Source organism: Oreochromis niloticus, unplaced genomic scaffold (assembly GCF_001858045.2).
Source record: "Oreochromis niloticus isolate F11D_XX unplaced genomic scaffold, O_niloticus_UMD_NMBU tig00001462_pilon, whole genome shotgun sequence".
Classification (NCBI taxonomy): Eukaryota; Metazoa; Chordata; class Actinopteri; order Cichliformes; family Cichlidae; genus Oreochromis; species Oreochromis niloticus.
In genome coordinates this window covers 15089-28994 of record NW_020327391.1, presented here as the reverse complement: position 1 = coordinate 28994, position 13906 = coordinate 15089, and the positions used below count along the sequence as shown (strand labels likewise).

General features: G+C 41.3%; 2 protein-coding genes across 3 annotated transcripts in view; one reads left to right on the top strand and one right to left on the bottom strand.

Annotated features, from left to right (window-relative positions):
* Nucleotides 1-13906, bottom strand: part of LOC109200421 (uncharacterized) — a 27793-nt gene extending 13887 nt beyond the window's left edge. Inside the window, exons 1-4 of one of the 2 annotated variants that reach the window (XM_019355998.2) lie at nucleotides 13414-13906; nucleotides 12772-13319; nucleotides 12324-12459; nucleotides 10591-12061 (exon numbers count right to left, since the gene is read on the bottom strand). In XM_019355998.2, coding sequence (XP_019211543.1) covers nucleotides 11309-12061; nucleotides 12324-12459; nucleotides 12772-12851 — 969 coding nt within the window. In that variant the 5' untranslated portion in view covers nucleotides 12852-13319; nucleotides 13414-13906 and the 3' untranslated portion in view covers nucleotides 10591-11308. Of the gene's footprint in view, nucleotides 1-10590; nucleotides 12062-12323; nucleotides 12460-12771 lie in introns of both variants that reach the window. The other variant, XM_025904408.1, reaches the window with a different exon arrangement.
* On the top strand, nucleotides 3490-9317 carry LOC106097552 (serine/threonine-protein kinase/endoribonuclease IRE1). Its single transcript, XM_025904409.1, has 14 exons — nucleotides 3490-3810; nucleotides 3932-4125; nucleotides 4253-4384; nucleotides 4486-4609; nucleotides 4712-4861; nucleotides 4957-5056; nucleotides 5171-5247; nucleotides 5383-5506; nucleotides 5591-5651; nucleotides 5838-6054; nucleotides 6145-6221; nucleotides 7875-8551; nucleotides 8655-8827; nucleotides 8906-9317. Exons 12-14 carry the CDS (start codon nucleotides 8023-8025, stop codon nucleotides 9131-9133), a joined length of 930 nt encoding a protein of 309 aa, XP_025760194.1. The 5' UTR covers nucleotides 3490-3810; nucleotides 3932-4125; nucleotides 4253-4384; nucleotides 4486-4609; nucleotides 4712-4861; nucleotides 4957-5056; nucleotides 5171-5247; nucleotides 5383-5506; nucleotides 5591-5651; nucleotides 5838-6054; nucleotides 6145-6221; nucleotides 7875-8022; the 3' UTR covers nucleotides 9134-9317.

Here is a 13906-nt window from a genome sequence, read left to right as displayed (position 1 = left end):
AATATAGAACAAAACCTTGTTCTATATTAATGTATTATTAGCTGTGCACAAAAGTATCTTGTAGAAAAATCCTCCAAAGAGCTACTTTTTACTTTTTTTACGTTGAGTACATTTTAGACTTTCACACTTTTACTTGAGAAAACAAGTTGAATCAGTGCTTCAACTTTTACTGGAGTGGTTTTACCACTAATATCTGTACTTCTGAGTCAGTACAGAATGTCTTTTTTGCCATCTCATGCCAAGGGTATTTAAACTGAGGAATCTCTCTCATGTTTGAATCCATCTTTAATGGGACCACAGAGAAAATATTTGCTGGAGCACACCTCGTGTCCCCCAGAATCCTTACTTTGTCAATATGAATGTTAAACAATCAAATCTTATGAAAATGGCCACAACTTGTATATTTAACACAGACTTAATGCTTCTCCCACAGCAGAAAGGCTGTGTATGTCTTTGCTGTTGTAGATTAGATTTAAGTTCACTTCTTTGCAACACTGCAAACTGGCACAAGGCAGACACTGAGAGGGGAAGCAGGTTCAATGCTGAATGCTGTGGTAGCCGTTTTGGTTCAGGGTGCCTCTCACTCTGTACGAGTCACCGACCCTGGATTCAGCAAAACAGCCCCAGACCATCACACTTCCTCCTCCATGTTTGACAGTTAATGCCACACACTGTGGAACCGTCCTTTCACCTATTTGATGGCATACAAAGATCCTGTGTGATGAACTGGACTGTAATCCCAGCCCTTCCTCGAAACCATCCATCATTTCTACTACACTGTTTCGCTGCCCTTATACATGTCCTGCACCACTCTCAATTACTCTCATGTGAAAAAGTTTTTTCCCCTTTCCTGACTTCGTATTTGTTTTGTATGTTTTTCAGAAGAAGAAGTTTTGTAAGAAGAACAAGCATACAGCACCTGCAACACAATAATTCTTGTGTGTGTGAGTGTGAGAGAGAGAATGAGAGACAGTGTCAACTGTGAGTGTGTCTTTGCCATGAAATGTACTTGAAAATGAGGCTGGGAAACAGCAATAATGCCCCCCACGAGCAAGAGACAGACAGAGATATATTCAGGATAACCGAGCCATCGGCAGCTCCACAAGAGTACCAAAGGCCTGAAGCCACACATATCTGCGCACTCATCTCTGCAGGAGCAGGAGGGAGGTCCTGAAAGGGGCTCCCATGACCAAGAGTTGGGAAGCCCTGATGCAATGGACAGCCAACCCCACTAGAGGCCGGCTAACCCGGTGCAAGCCGAGATCAAGGTCCCAGAGGTCCCAGCACCCAAGACCCGCCCCCTGAAAGAGCCCCGCCCCGACAGGAAAGAGGTCCAAGCCACCCCAGACACCCAGCACTTGCTGACAGCAAGAGCTTAAAAAACAGCACTTAGTTCTCCTGCAAACTGAATGTAAATTGATGATTTTGAAGGGAAATCCTCTTTCGTTCTGTTATTTAACCTCCTAGGACCTGGCGTCCACATATGTGGACATCACATTTTGGGTTATTTAGACCAAAATACTCTGTTCTATCAAAATTTTAAACAAATATCCTCATATGTGACTCTCATTTTTCTTAAAAAAATAAATAAATCTGGTAATTCTTTGTTTTTACATTCATCGGGCCCCAATATGCCCAAATATCAAAGAGAAATTAAAAATGCATGCTGTGGAAGAGTTCGGGTCTTAGGAGGTTAAACCAGTTTACAGAAGGATGACAGGATCACATCATATATGCAGTACTGTGCAAAAGTCTTTAGCCAGACCTCGTTTCTTTACATTTTGAAAATGTATCACACGATACTTTACCACTACACAATGTAGGGAAAGTTAGGATCTTGGCCTTATGTTCTCTAGGAATCGACGAAGGAGCGAATGACACACAGCTAAAAGAACAGTTAAGATTTATTTAAACAAAACCATAAACAGTCATTCAACAGTTCACAACAGTTCCAATAGTCTATATTTGTCAGTCCGTGTATTCAGTTTCATAGTCCAGAGTTCAGAGTTCTTTTCAGTCTTTTCAGTTCAGGTGTGTGAAGTGTGTGTGTAGTGTTAATGTTAGTGGTACTACCCGGGTAGTGTATTGTTTTGAGATCTCATAAGCTTATCTGTCAAGAAGTAACAAAGTTGTCACTTCTAAGTAGGCTGGAAACCTTCCTGCATCGCAGCTGGGGATCCTGAATCCTGGCTCGCAATTTTAGACTCCAACAAAAACACCAACCTGCACAGGGCAGTGAACACATTTCACATGAATATTATAAAACAACTTAATCAACACTAAGGATCAAATACCTCTCACTCTTTGTATATAACGATGTAATGCAAAGCTGGACTTTTTCCTGTTTCTTAAAGACATGACTTTCAGATGCTATTCGGCTATTGGTGGAGACAGTGTGGGTGGTTTAGACCTGAAAAATCTTTTGTCCTCCACTCAAACAATTTCATGAATTTCTTTTAAGGACACCCCAGTCTGAGATATGCTGCAATAAATTTTGGGTACTGAAGAGAAAAACTTTGAAAGAGCTTCAGAAAGCCTGGAGGAAAAGCAGTGCTTGTTTAATCGAATGTAATAATACACATTGATTAAAAGTCCCAAAGTAAAGCGAACTCTCTGCTTTCTTATCAAACAGCTTCTGTAAAGCTTTGCAGCAACTTTTACTTCGCCGCCATCTTGTGGCAGCATCTGGCTACTGTTATTTGCACATGTGCATTGTGTTTTTCTGTTCAACTATATTTTAAAACAAACTCCTTGAATTGATTAGTGGATTGAAGTAGTATATGAAATATTAGTGTTAGGTACGTCCCCCATTTCAGTTTATTAAACTTTTATATTGCTGACATGTCTTGGAGATTTACACTGACAGCAGGTCTGCATTACATCATTATGTTGGAGAGGCTGATGGAGGTTTAAACTCCCTCCACTACGCTGTTTATTGGACATTAGCTACATTTAAGCACAGTTTTCTCATTTGTCTGAATATTTGAGCTGAATCAGTTTTCAATGTGTAAGTTGTAGATTTGTTCCCTCTGTGGAGTCCACGGCTTCATGCAGTCCTTTCAGCTGACTTTCTTGAGGCGCTGAGTGCAGTTTGAGTGCATTACAGCAGACTGATCTTCTGTGTTGTCGTTGAGTTTCCAGTGTGAGTGCACGAAAGGATCTCACAAATGAACATGTAGTCCCTGACACTCCAGCCACCTCTGCTGCCCCAGCCTCACCTCCAGCTGAGGCTCAGAGGAACACAGCAAAGAAGGCTTCCTGGTGGCGCAAGAAGTCTGAGGATGTTGTCTGTGAAGGTTCTCAGTCATCCAGGTCATCGTAGTCAAAGGAGCTTGCAAAGAAAAGCATCTGGACTTCTTTAAGTTGCTTGAAGACGTTTCACCTCTCATCCGAGAAGCTTCTTCAGTTCAGAACTGAGAAGCTTCTTCAGTTCAGCAACTTGAAGCAACTTAAAGAAGTCCAGACGCTTTTCTTTGCAAGCTCCTTTGACGAAGTCTGAGGATGTTCTGGAGAAGGACTCAGCAGGTCCGAAGCCTCCAGTCTCAGCTGTACCTGATAAAGAAGCCGTGGCACGTGAAACATTCCTGCCACCTTCTGCTACAGATCTGAGGTATGAGGTCATTTTACTGTGTTCCTGTTTAAAGCTGATTTATTGCTTTGTGTCTCTTCTCCTGTAATTTCATCACTGTAACTGCACTGTTTGTGTCTTTTTATCACGGTAACATCAACACTGACAAATGTGAAGTCAAGGACGCTGGTGTCCAGACAGAGGTTTCGTGCCCTCCCAACTCGCTGCTGTTTTTCTGCACAGTACGTTCTACAGAGCCGAGTGTGACACGTGAACAGCTGTTATAGGAACATGTGGAGTCTGAATGTTAGGATTGACACTCACATGTTTTGATTGAACTAACTGGTGATGTGTTCCCCAAAGAAAAAGGTGACCTTCGATGATGAGCCGCTCTGTCCTGAAGTCCCTGAGAGAGATGAGCCAGTTTCCAGGCCGTCTACCCCAGCAGGTCATGGTGGGAGCCAGGGGGCTACGTTGGACACAGAGTATGGATACCGCTCAACGTCTCTGACCTCCTGCACAAACATCCTCTCCCAATGAGAGCTGGACTGCCTCAGGTAAGAGTCATGCACACACACTGAATATGGAGCCAGTGTTCAGATGAATATCAGGTTAAAGTCAGTGATTTGAAGAACAACAGAGGAAAATCCTCTGACTTGCTTCCTCTTTGTGCTCGTGTTTAAGATTGCCTAACCTGAAGCATACATGCTACATGGGCCCTGCTCTGCAAACTGTCCTCACACTGAGAGTCTTTACTGAGGAGCTCTGCAGCCAGCTGCAGCTGTGGAGGTTTCACCCAGAGTGCCTGCACATCAGGTACAGCGCAGACACCGTCGCTCTTTGGTTTCTCCACCAATTTGCTGATCAATGTGAAACACAAACTAACTTTGTCTCTTCTTCACTTCTGCTGTTTGCAGTCAGTTTGTGGACATCAAATTGAGCCGCTTCAACAACGACAGCTGGCACAAAAGCTCTGTCCTGACTGCCTTTAGAGACACGGTTGCTGCGTCTCATCCAGAGTTTGATGATGATGATCAGAAAGTGAGCAGCTGTCTTTTTGCACTACGCAGCACACTCATCTCTGCTATAGTTTGTACATTTGCACATGAAACTGTGTTTTGTTCTGTCTGTGTCTGTGTGCAGGACGCCCACGAGTTCCTCGTCTGTGCTCTGGACGTGCTCCAGTGTGAGTTCTCTAAGCTGCAGGCTGAAGCAGCTGCCTTGGACAAACCTTCCATCTGTCCAGTTAGAGCTCACATTGGCTTCACGATTTTGAGCAAAGAGCTGCAAAAAGTAGGAACACAGTAAACTTTGAATGTTTTCATGATGTTGCTGATATTTCTTAATCACCGTGAGTCTGTAATGTTTGAAATGATGTGATTCTGCAGATGTGGTGTGCAGTTCTTTGGGCGGGAGGACTAACTCCACCTCTCCTTGGACCTGGTACATCGAGGCTCAGTGAGCCAGTGCCTGGACTCATACCTGAAAGTAAGAGCTCGTTTAGACTCCATTCTGTGAACGGGCTTGCTCCCACAAATATATGAATTCATCTGTGAAAGAGTTCAACTCTAATGAACCTTTTCCTCCTGCTCCCTGCTGCAGGGTGGCCTGTTGGACTATGAGTGCCAGTGCGGAGCCAAGAAGATGAAAGAGGAGCTGTCTTTCTTGAACCTGCCCAAGTGAGTAACATCAGATCGGTCCCCAAAAGCCTCAAACCACCACAGTTCAGTCGGTGTCGGCCTAACAGTTTCTTTCATGTCATGTCCTCCTTGTGTCTTCCTCTGAGCCTCTCCTCTCCATCTCATCTCTTCCAGTGTGCTGATCCTCCAGCTGAAGCGATTTACATTCACTCCATCCTTCACAGTGGAGAAGAAGAACAGTGCCATCGTTCTGACGCAGCAGCTGGTGATCAGCAAGGACTCAACCTTTAGTGAAGAGGTAAGGGAAAAGGCACACAGTTCATTTCAAGTACAGATGGAGCCCATTTCTAAGCTAACGAGCGGTGCCGCTGCTCTCTCCCAGGAAACCGCTCGCTATTCGTTGGTCAGCCTGATCAGCCATTTGGGCTCCTCAGCTTACAGCGGTGAGTGTGTGCTTTCAGACACATGTGCTGAATGCAGGTCAGCTTGACGGCGCTCATCAGATTAGCGGAAGAGACGACGTCACAGAGAGCTGGCTCTCCCAGCAAACAGTCAGCATGTCTGCGCAAATACTCAGTGTAACTTTTAGAAAAACACTCACACTCAGTTTATTTGTGTTTTCTTTGCAGCACCAAAAAAGGCTGCAGAGTCTGGACTCAGGGTCGAGTTTCATCCTGCAAAACAAAAATGAAGTTCTACAGAAGTCTAATGATAAATTTCACTTCAAGGGATCTTGGATTAAAAGAATGAAACTCAGTAGATAATGGCAACATAGTTACACCAGTTTCCAAAAATGACAAGTCCTATCAGATATTTAGATATTTATCTAGTGTAGTGTCAAAAGTCGTAAGTAAACAGTTTGGCATATGTAGAAATTGGCTTCAATGTTTCACTCAGTCCAATATCTACCTAATTTATTTTGACCCTGTATTTTAGTATTTGACACGAACAGCAACTGTGCCATGTGTTCGTTTCCAACGCCACCAGGATCAGGACCTTCGATGACAAATCAGGTGAGTTGAACACTACTTGAAGTTTGGAAAAATGTGCATCAGTGTTTGAAAAGTAATTGTATTTCATAACAGGAAAAAATAAAATAAAGGTAAAGTTTTGAAAAGTTTGTGTCTTAACTCTTTTAAGCCAACAGTAATATTTAGGGAAATTGTGATTTCCAAAATCAGATTGACTTGACATGGTATCTCTGTGAGGGTGTATACTGTTGATATAGACTGCAATTATCTTATGGAAACACAAATGTTCCTTTTAAGAGCATTCTGAAGTCTTTGAAAGAGTAGTTCAAAAATGAGAATTCGGAGGGCTTTTACTTTTAAAATAAATATGAGGGCTTCAGGTACATATACTGCTGCAGTCCTCACTGTTCAAACCTTTACTTTGTTCTCTGTAATACCTAAAATAAAATTGTAGGTAAACACATGTGTTACTAATTATAATAATAAAAGTTTTCTTTGGGTACAGAGATTTTATTAACATGATTAGCGACACCAGTAGAAACAGTGGGCTCTGTCTGCTTGATTAAGAAAACCACACCGATGTTATTGTTTGATCACAGCAACATAAATCTTGGTATACATGTCAGCTGGGTCATCATGAAATCAAGCAAGCCTTCTACTCGACCATCTCCAAGTTACAGAAAAATGGGAACATTATAATGATTGCTGTGAAAAATTAGCTTGACATGTCAAATACATTTGAAGATGCACACTTTCAGACCTTTCTTTCACACACTGAAAGAAATGTGTGAAATATATACATGAATATATTTCCCTAAAATAAGACAGGATCTGTAATTTGGGACACATACATCAAAAAATGTCTTAAGTTTTTCCTAATTATAACATGGGGAAAACGGCCAGCACTTCTGCAAAATCCCATATTTGGTTACGTATTATTAAAAATCTCAAATTACAGAAGACAACTGGTGATAATTTCTGAATGCTATATAGTTTTATTACACAATTCAGTAAAATAAACAATGGAGAATACTTTTTAACAGGAAATTCAGTCACAAAGAAAATGTTATTTTCATTCAATTTTCATGTTTGATAGAACAGCTATAACTAGTTATATCACAAAAACAAAGTATCGGTAAATTGTCCTGTCCACGTAGAATAAAATACTGGCGTTTCGAGATGGAACTTACGTCACTCCAGTCTCAAATCCTCATAACATTTAGAATATTTTGTGCTCCACTATCTCTGATTTTTATGATTCAAAGTTTGAATATCACAGTATACAGTGATTTCTGTTCATTTTACCTTTACCTGTAGATATCTTTTTTTTAAAGGCCCACCAAGCCACATTCAAGCCATTTTTCTTGCACATTGTAATTTGAGCAAATATTTGAACATGACTGTCTCAAAAACTATTAAAGATAAATGCAGAAAGTTTAGTTATAACAAAAACAAAAGTGATGAAATTGATGAATTATAACTAAGGATGTCAGTGTTTGCATGTGAATTATATATAATATACATGAATCTTCCAGTCTGGTAGCCAAAATAGAATTATTCACTTCTGAAAACCATTATAAACTGTTAATATTCTTTAAACTCAAATTTTATTGATATTCTTTTAGCTTTTCTTAAGATTAAACTGGAACCAGATTTTGCATTACTTGGCTAATTTCAGTGATTTCTCTTTCACAGGTAATCTGAAGGAAAAAAATGAGTCTTATCCCTGACGAGCAAGTGGCAGTCGCCCCATCAACATGCATTCCATTGACAATTTTAGCTGTCTGTTTTCATTGCATAGTGTTAGTGTTAGTATATTGGAAATTAAAGAGCATTCTAGTTAATGGAGTTTATCCATTTAGAAAGTGTGGGGAATCAGAAAAAAAAAAACTGGCTTCCAGTCAGCAAGAGGTGGAAGGACAAACTGGAGAAACTTGTTGGCTCAGATGACAGTAAAATATCCAGAATCAGAAGCATTATTTATGTGAATGATGCAGAATTCAGAATAGCGAAGGGAAGTGATGGCACTGAAGTCTTCTTGGGGCTGAGAGAGGACGGCACAGAAGTTGCCATCAAGAGAATGTCTAAAAGCAACTATGAAGTGCTGAAGAACGAAGAAGGAATCCTACGACTCCCTGAACTCGATCATCCTTATATCGTACGATATGTTGATTTTCAGGAGGACGAGAACTTTGAATATCTTTGTCTGCAACTTTGTGAATACACATTGGAAGAATATATCAGGAACAATGACCATGACCCAATGATGTTAAAGAAACTTATCAAACAAATTCTTGAAAGTCTAAAGGTGCTTCACTGTGGAAATCCTAAAATTCTTCACCGAGATCTCAAACCCCAGAACGTTTTGATTGGTAAGACATGTTTGAAATTCAGGGAAAAACTAAACAAAACCTGTCTGGTAAATATAAATTAATGATTTAGTTTAATGAGTTTTGTATGTTGTTCCTCCTGCAGATGTTACTGGGAGGGCAAGATTAGCTGATTCTGGCATAAGCAGACGCTTACTCAAAGGCCAAACAACTTTACGTACACGCAGTGCAGGAACCAGATGCTGGATGGCCCAAGAGACTTTAGCAGAAGAAGCAGAAGAATCTGTGATATCATACAAGTCAAGCACTGACATCCAGGTAAAGTCTGCTACACAAACTTTATTAACTGAAAAATGACTAAACGTACCTAAACTGATAATATGTGTTATTATTAAGGTGGCAGGCATGCTGATTTATTATATCCTGTCTGGAGGCCACCATCCATTTGGTGACATATCCTTTAAATGTGAGTCCAACATTTATGATGGGAAGTACAGTTTGGATCATGTTCAAGATGTGGTGGCAAAGGATCTGATCGAGTGGATGATCAACAAAGAGCCAAAGGACAGACCCAAAGTAGAAGAATGCTTAAACCATCCCTTCTTCTGGACGTCTGAAAAGTAAGGAAGTCATGCTGATCGATGACTGATAAATAATTTTTCCTGATTACTGGAACAAGTTGGTAATTTTTGCTGCTCCAGCCAGCCAGAGAATCCCCCGCCGCCCCGCCCTCTCCTCCCTGTGCCGCAAGCAGCAGGCGCACCTCGCAAACGGAGGGCGCCCTTACTCCCAGCAAATGGGCGATAGAAAACCGATCAGTGCCTATGCCATTCCCAATATGCGCTGGCATGATGTCGGGGCAGCATGAGTACGAGCAATTTTTTTTTTTTGCCGATGCCCGTGATGCCGCCCCCCACCACGATACCGCCCGGGCAACCGCCCGTGTCGCCCGTATCTAAAACCGCTACTGACTGCGGCTCCGCGTGGTTTGGGAAAATAAATTAGAAGTATTTAGCTGAAGTGTATTTTATTTATGTTAGTTCTTTTTTAACTTGCAGTTCTAAATTGGAAGATTATTGTGATATTGAAATATAAAAATAAAATTATATTCTATTATTTTTTCATCGCTCAAAATTAGCGTCACATTCGCGGAAGCCGGTATACCCGCCGAAACGCCGTGCATTTATCGAGACTTTCAACCCCAGGTAGGCCAATTATGGACCTTTAGATCCACATTATGTCAGCAGCCATTCTCCACCGTGAACTATGTTAAAAACAAACACCGCTCACGCCTCACAGATGACAGCCCACAGTCCCGCGCAAAGACGAAAGTGACCTCGCACAGCCCCGATCCGCAGACGCCGCGTGCAGAGGCCCAGGAGCAGAGGTCCCACTGTAAACACATCACGGCAGACCCGACGATGTCCGCATGAACACGCTTTTCAGCATCTCTTTATTGACCACCTTTCACACACGGTTGCTGTACGCATACAGCCGGCTGCAGCCCACAGCCCGACACACACCAACACAACAGCACAGACGTAAAGGCGGCGAGGCGTGATTGCGGGTCCCGCTCAGGTGCGTCCGCCTCCCCTGCAGCGGCGCTGCAGACCACGCCCCGCCGCACACATTAACCAGGTAAAATACATATTTGGGCAGAATTTTGCAAATATCTATTTTTCATCTTTTAGCAGCATAGTGCTTTTTTCCAATTATTTTTTAAAAGTCAGGTCAAGGCTCCAAAATCCCAAAGGCGACATAAGGGTAGCGGCTCACAACAGTTTTTGTTTGCTACATGGATCATTTTAGTTTAGCTGGGTGTCTTTGCTTTTGTTATATTTCTTTAAGAGTTCAAAATGTGTTGATTACATAAATAAAATGTAATTTTCTCTCAAGCACTTCATGAATTTTATAAGCAACACACCTTAGTTGTTCACACAAAGCATAAAGGTAAAAAACAATATATACAGTGTTATCTTCATTTTAGATGTCAAAAAGTATTTGCGGCTCCCAGTGTTTTCTTTTGCGTGGAAACCGGGTCCAAATGGCTCTTTGGGTGTTAAAGGTTGCAGACCCCTGACCTAGTGCAAAGAATATACATGGATACAGATGTGCACAATGCAATCAGAGAAAAGGCTGACTACTTCTTTTTTTTACATATATATGCCAAGATACCTGTGTTTGGAAAAATGAACAGTGAAAACATAGCAAAAAGGAAAACAGATCCTTCAGGCTGGCTGGAACAAAATAACTGATGTTTTATTTGCAATATATTTCATGAATTCTTTTGTTGTTACTTGTTGTTACATGTTACTTTTATGTGAAATCAATAAACTGTTATTTAAGCAATGGCATCAATTTCATTTTTTTTTAAAAACACACATTAAAACATTGAATTTCTGTAGAACTTATTTACATGGTAAGTATTTAACACTCCACTTTAGACAATAACACAACTGAGGGAAGAAAATGACAAATGGTATTTTGGATGTTACAAAAGCATTATGTCACTTATGATTTTAAAACGATTTAGTGATTTACTTTATAATTTTGATAAACAATTTTGTTGAATCTGAATAGTAATATAGTAGTATAATTAAACAGTATTATTAACATTCAACATTTGCAATGAATTAGAATGATCAATAACTGGAACTCAACTATCAGCATTCAAGTACCAGTTCTGTAATCAAGTTTTGTCAGCTGAGAAGGAAGAAATGCAACTGTAGTGGCCTCAGCTGCAGGTCATTTTCCATAAGTTGTACTGGCACTGGTGTCTTGGGAAAAGTCCATCTTGTTTCACTTAACCCATTTTTTAACTAATGCTGTGTTCTGGTAATTTGACAGCATACATGCTACTGCAAACAGTTGGTTGATATTGTAAACATGTGACATGGTAATGATGCTATCAAAAAGTTTGTTCTGTTTTATCCTCCTAATGACTCGCTCCACATGTACCCTGAGTCTGGCTATGGCCTGCGTCTCCTTAACCTGGTATGCTGGCATCTGCTTCTGCTTAGATACAAAAGGTGGGCAGTACACTTTGCATTTACAACAATCGGTGATTAGGAAGCCCTTATCTACCATCACTGCCATGTCTTCAGTCAACTTCTCAGCAATGCCTGATTGTTTGAATAGTTCCTTGTCACTAACCGAACCAGCATACAGATTAGAGATGAATGTCACTGGACCATGTGGAGCTATGCCAACCAGGGCTTTCATCGTGCAGTGGGATTTGTACGAAGAGTACATTTCACTTTGGAGAAGTGGTGAGGATGGTGTCTGACACCTCAGCTCTGTACAGTCAAGGATCATCTGGGTGTCTGAGAAATCTTTGAATTCCTCAGGGAGGTAAGCTTGCACTTCTTCACGTGTAAGCCAAATGCATTGAGACCCCAGTGCAGTGGCAAGAAAATTCGTCCATGTTGCAATAATGCGGCTCACTGTGGACTGGTGTATGTTAAATCTGTGTGCCAGGTCCCTCTCCTTCAAACCAACTGACAGGAAAACCAGGAAAAGAAAGAACTCGTCAATTGGCTGTAGCAGCTGCCTCTGGAAGGTGAAAACAAAAGGGAAAATGTTACTCCTTAAGCTATGAACTAGTAAAATTATGCTTTTCTTGGCTAAATGTTTTGTAATGGTTATGCATACCATACTGTACCATGGGGTAAACAATGAGGTGCTGTAGTACACAGGTGTATGTATGTAAAGGATGCTGAGTCTAGTATGCTATTGTACATTATGTAATGTTATTGTACATAAATACAATAACATTACACCTCTAGTTCTAACTACCAACAAACCCATAACCTACCGTTGATGTGCGTGCAGGTGTCAACACTTCTTCGTTCCTATTGGCAGCTGACTTGGCTCTTGAAACCCGGATCATTTTATAGATGCAAGGCTCAATCAAAAACCAAAATGCCATCAAATGATCATAGCTTGGAAATCTATTCATGAGAGAGACATACATCGTGTCAATCATTAATTAACATTACACACTGACGTAAAAATAATGTAAACTGTGACAAATATGCTAATGGTATGCTGTATAACATAGTCTGATTAAGAGTCTATTTGGTGTTGTATTTTACCTGTAGCATATTGTTTAAATACTAAAGCATCTACATGAAACACACAATCAGCAGAGAAAAAGTAAATATCTATTTTGTTTTCATTAAGACTGGAAACACTTTCGAAATTTAACTGATGGTGACTTTGGTATATTTTAAACAGTTAGCTTGAATAGAGCTTAGGTGTACCTGGTATAGAATCGGATGTCAGTGTCGGAGCCAGCAAAGCGCTGTAACCCAAATTCTCGCTGGACACGTAACTCCTGCATTTCCTTCCTCAGAGTCTCCACGTCTTTGGACAGGTCTTCTGCAGCTGATGCAGATATGTCCAATGCAGACGGCTCAGGGACTGAGCAGTAGTCATGATCTATTGTAAGACCGTGCTCTTCTTGATCGTCAGGAGGAAATAGTTCAGGGCGTCGCTCCGTTCTCTCCCAAACACTACGCCGCGGTGGTTCAACTTTATAGCCATTCCACTCAAAAAGTGTTGGTACAGCACCTTTAATAAGCCGCCTTCGACCATCAAGGGTTGTTGGCTCTATGAGTTGATCACTGGCAAAGTGTCTGCTGCAGACCCTGGTGTGAGAGGTAATCGCGAAATGATCCCAGGGTATATTTACCAGCCATTGTCTTCTCAAGTCGGAATGGGTCGGAAAGGCATGAAAACTTAGTATGCCGTTAAATTTGGCTGAAGCCGAACAAAGTGGGACACAGCAATGCTCGGAGTATTTCTTCTCCTGTTTTTGAAAATGTTCTGTTTTAAATATTTTTCCTTTTTATACTCATTCTGAAGTGACATTAGCATAGCTACCGATAGATAAACAAACATACCGGAAACGCCCAAGCGGTAGTATTTGGAAACGGAAATACGTCACACGCCCTAGTGCAAGTAGTCCATTGATGAAGGCACGGACATTACAGATGTTGCACAACTGGCAATTTTCATCCGTGGAGTTGATGACACATTGACCGTCACCGAGGAGTTTGTGGAGTTGGTACCGATGACAGATACAATGACCGCAGCTGATATTTTCACCGCTCTCGTCGGCACGCTGGACAGGGTCAGAGTGGACTGGTCCCGCGCTGTCAGCCTGGCTACAGATGGTGCGCCCTCAATGATCGGGAAGAAAGCAGGCGTTGTAAAAAAGTTCAAAGATAAAGTGCAATCTGCAAATGGAGGACGTGATTTTTGGACTTTTCACTGTATTTTGCACCAGGAGGCTTTGTGTTGCAATTCACTGAAAATGGATAACGTCATGAAGGTGGTCATCCAAACTGTTAATTTCATCCCATCCAGAAGCCTCAATCACCGTCAGTTTGACAG

What these genes read in the sequence shown, in the direction of transcription:
- LOC106097552 (XM_025904409.1), top strand. Translation starts at nt 8,023, where the DNA reads ATGGAGTTTATCCATTTAGAAAGTGTGGGGAATCAGAAAAAAAAAAAC. An exon ending in ACCCCAGAACGTTTTGATTG is followed by an intron (nt 8,552 to 8,654) that starts GTAAGACATGTT and finishes TTCCTCCTGCAG; the next exon opens with ATGTTACTGGGAGGGCAAGA. An exon ending in AGTCAAGCACTGACATCCAG is followed by an intron (nt 8,828 to 8,905) that starts GTAAAGTCTGCT and finishes GTTATTATTAAG; the next exon opens with GTGGCAGGCATGCTGATTTA.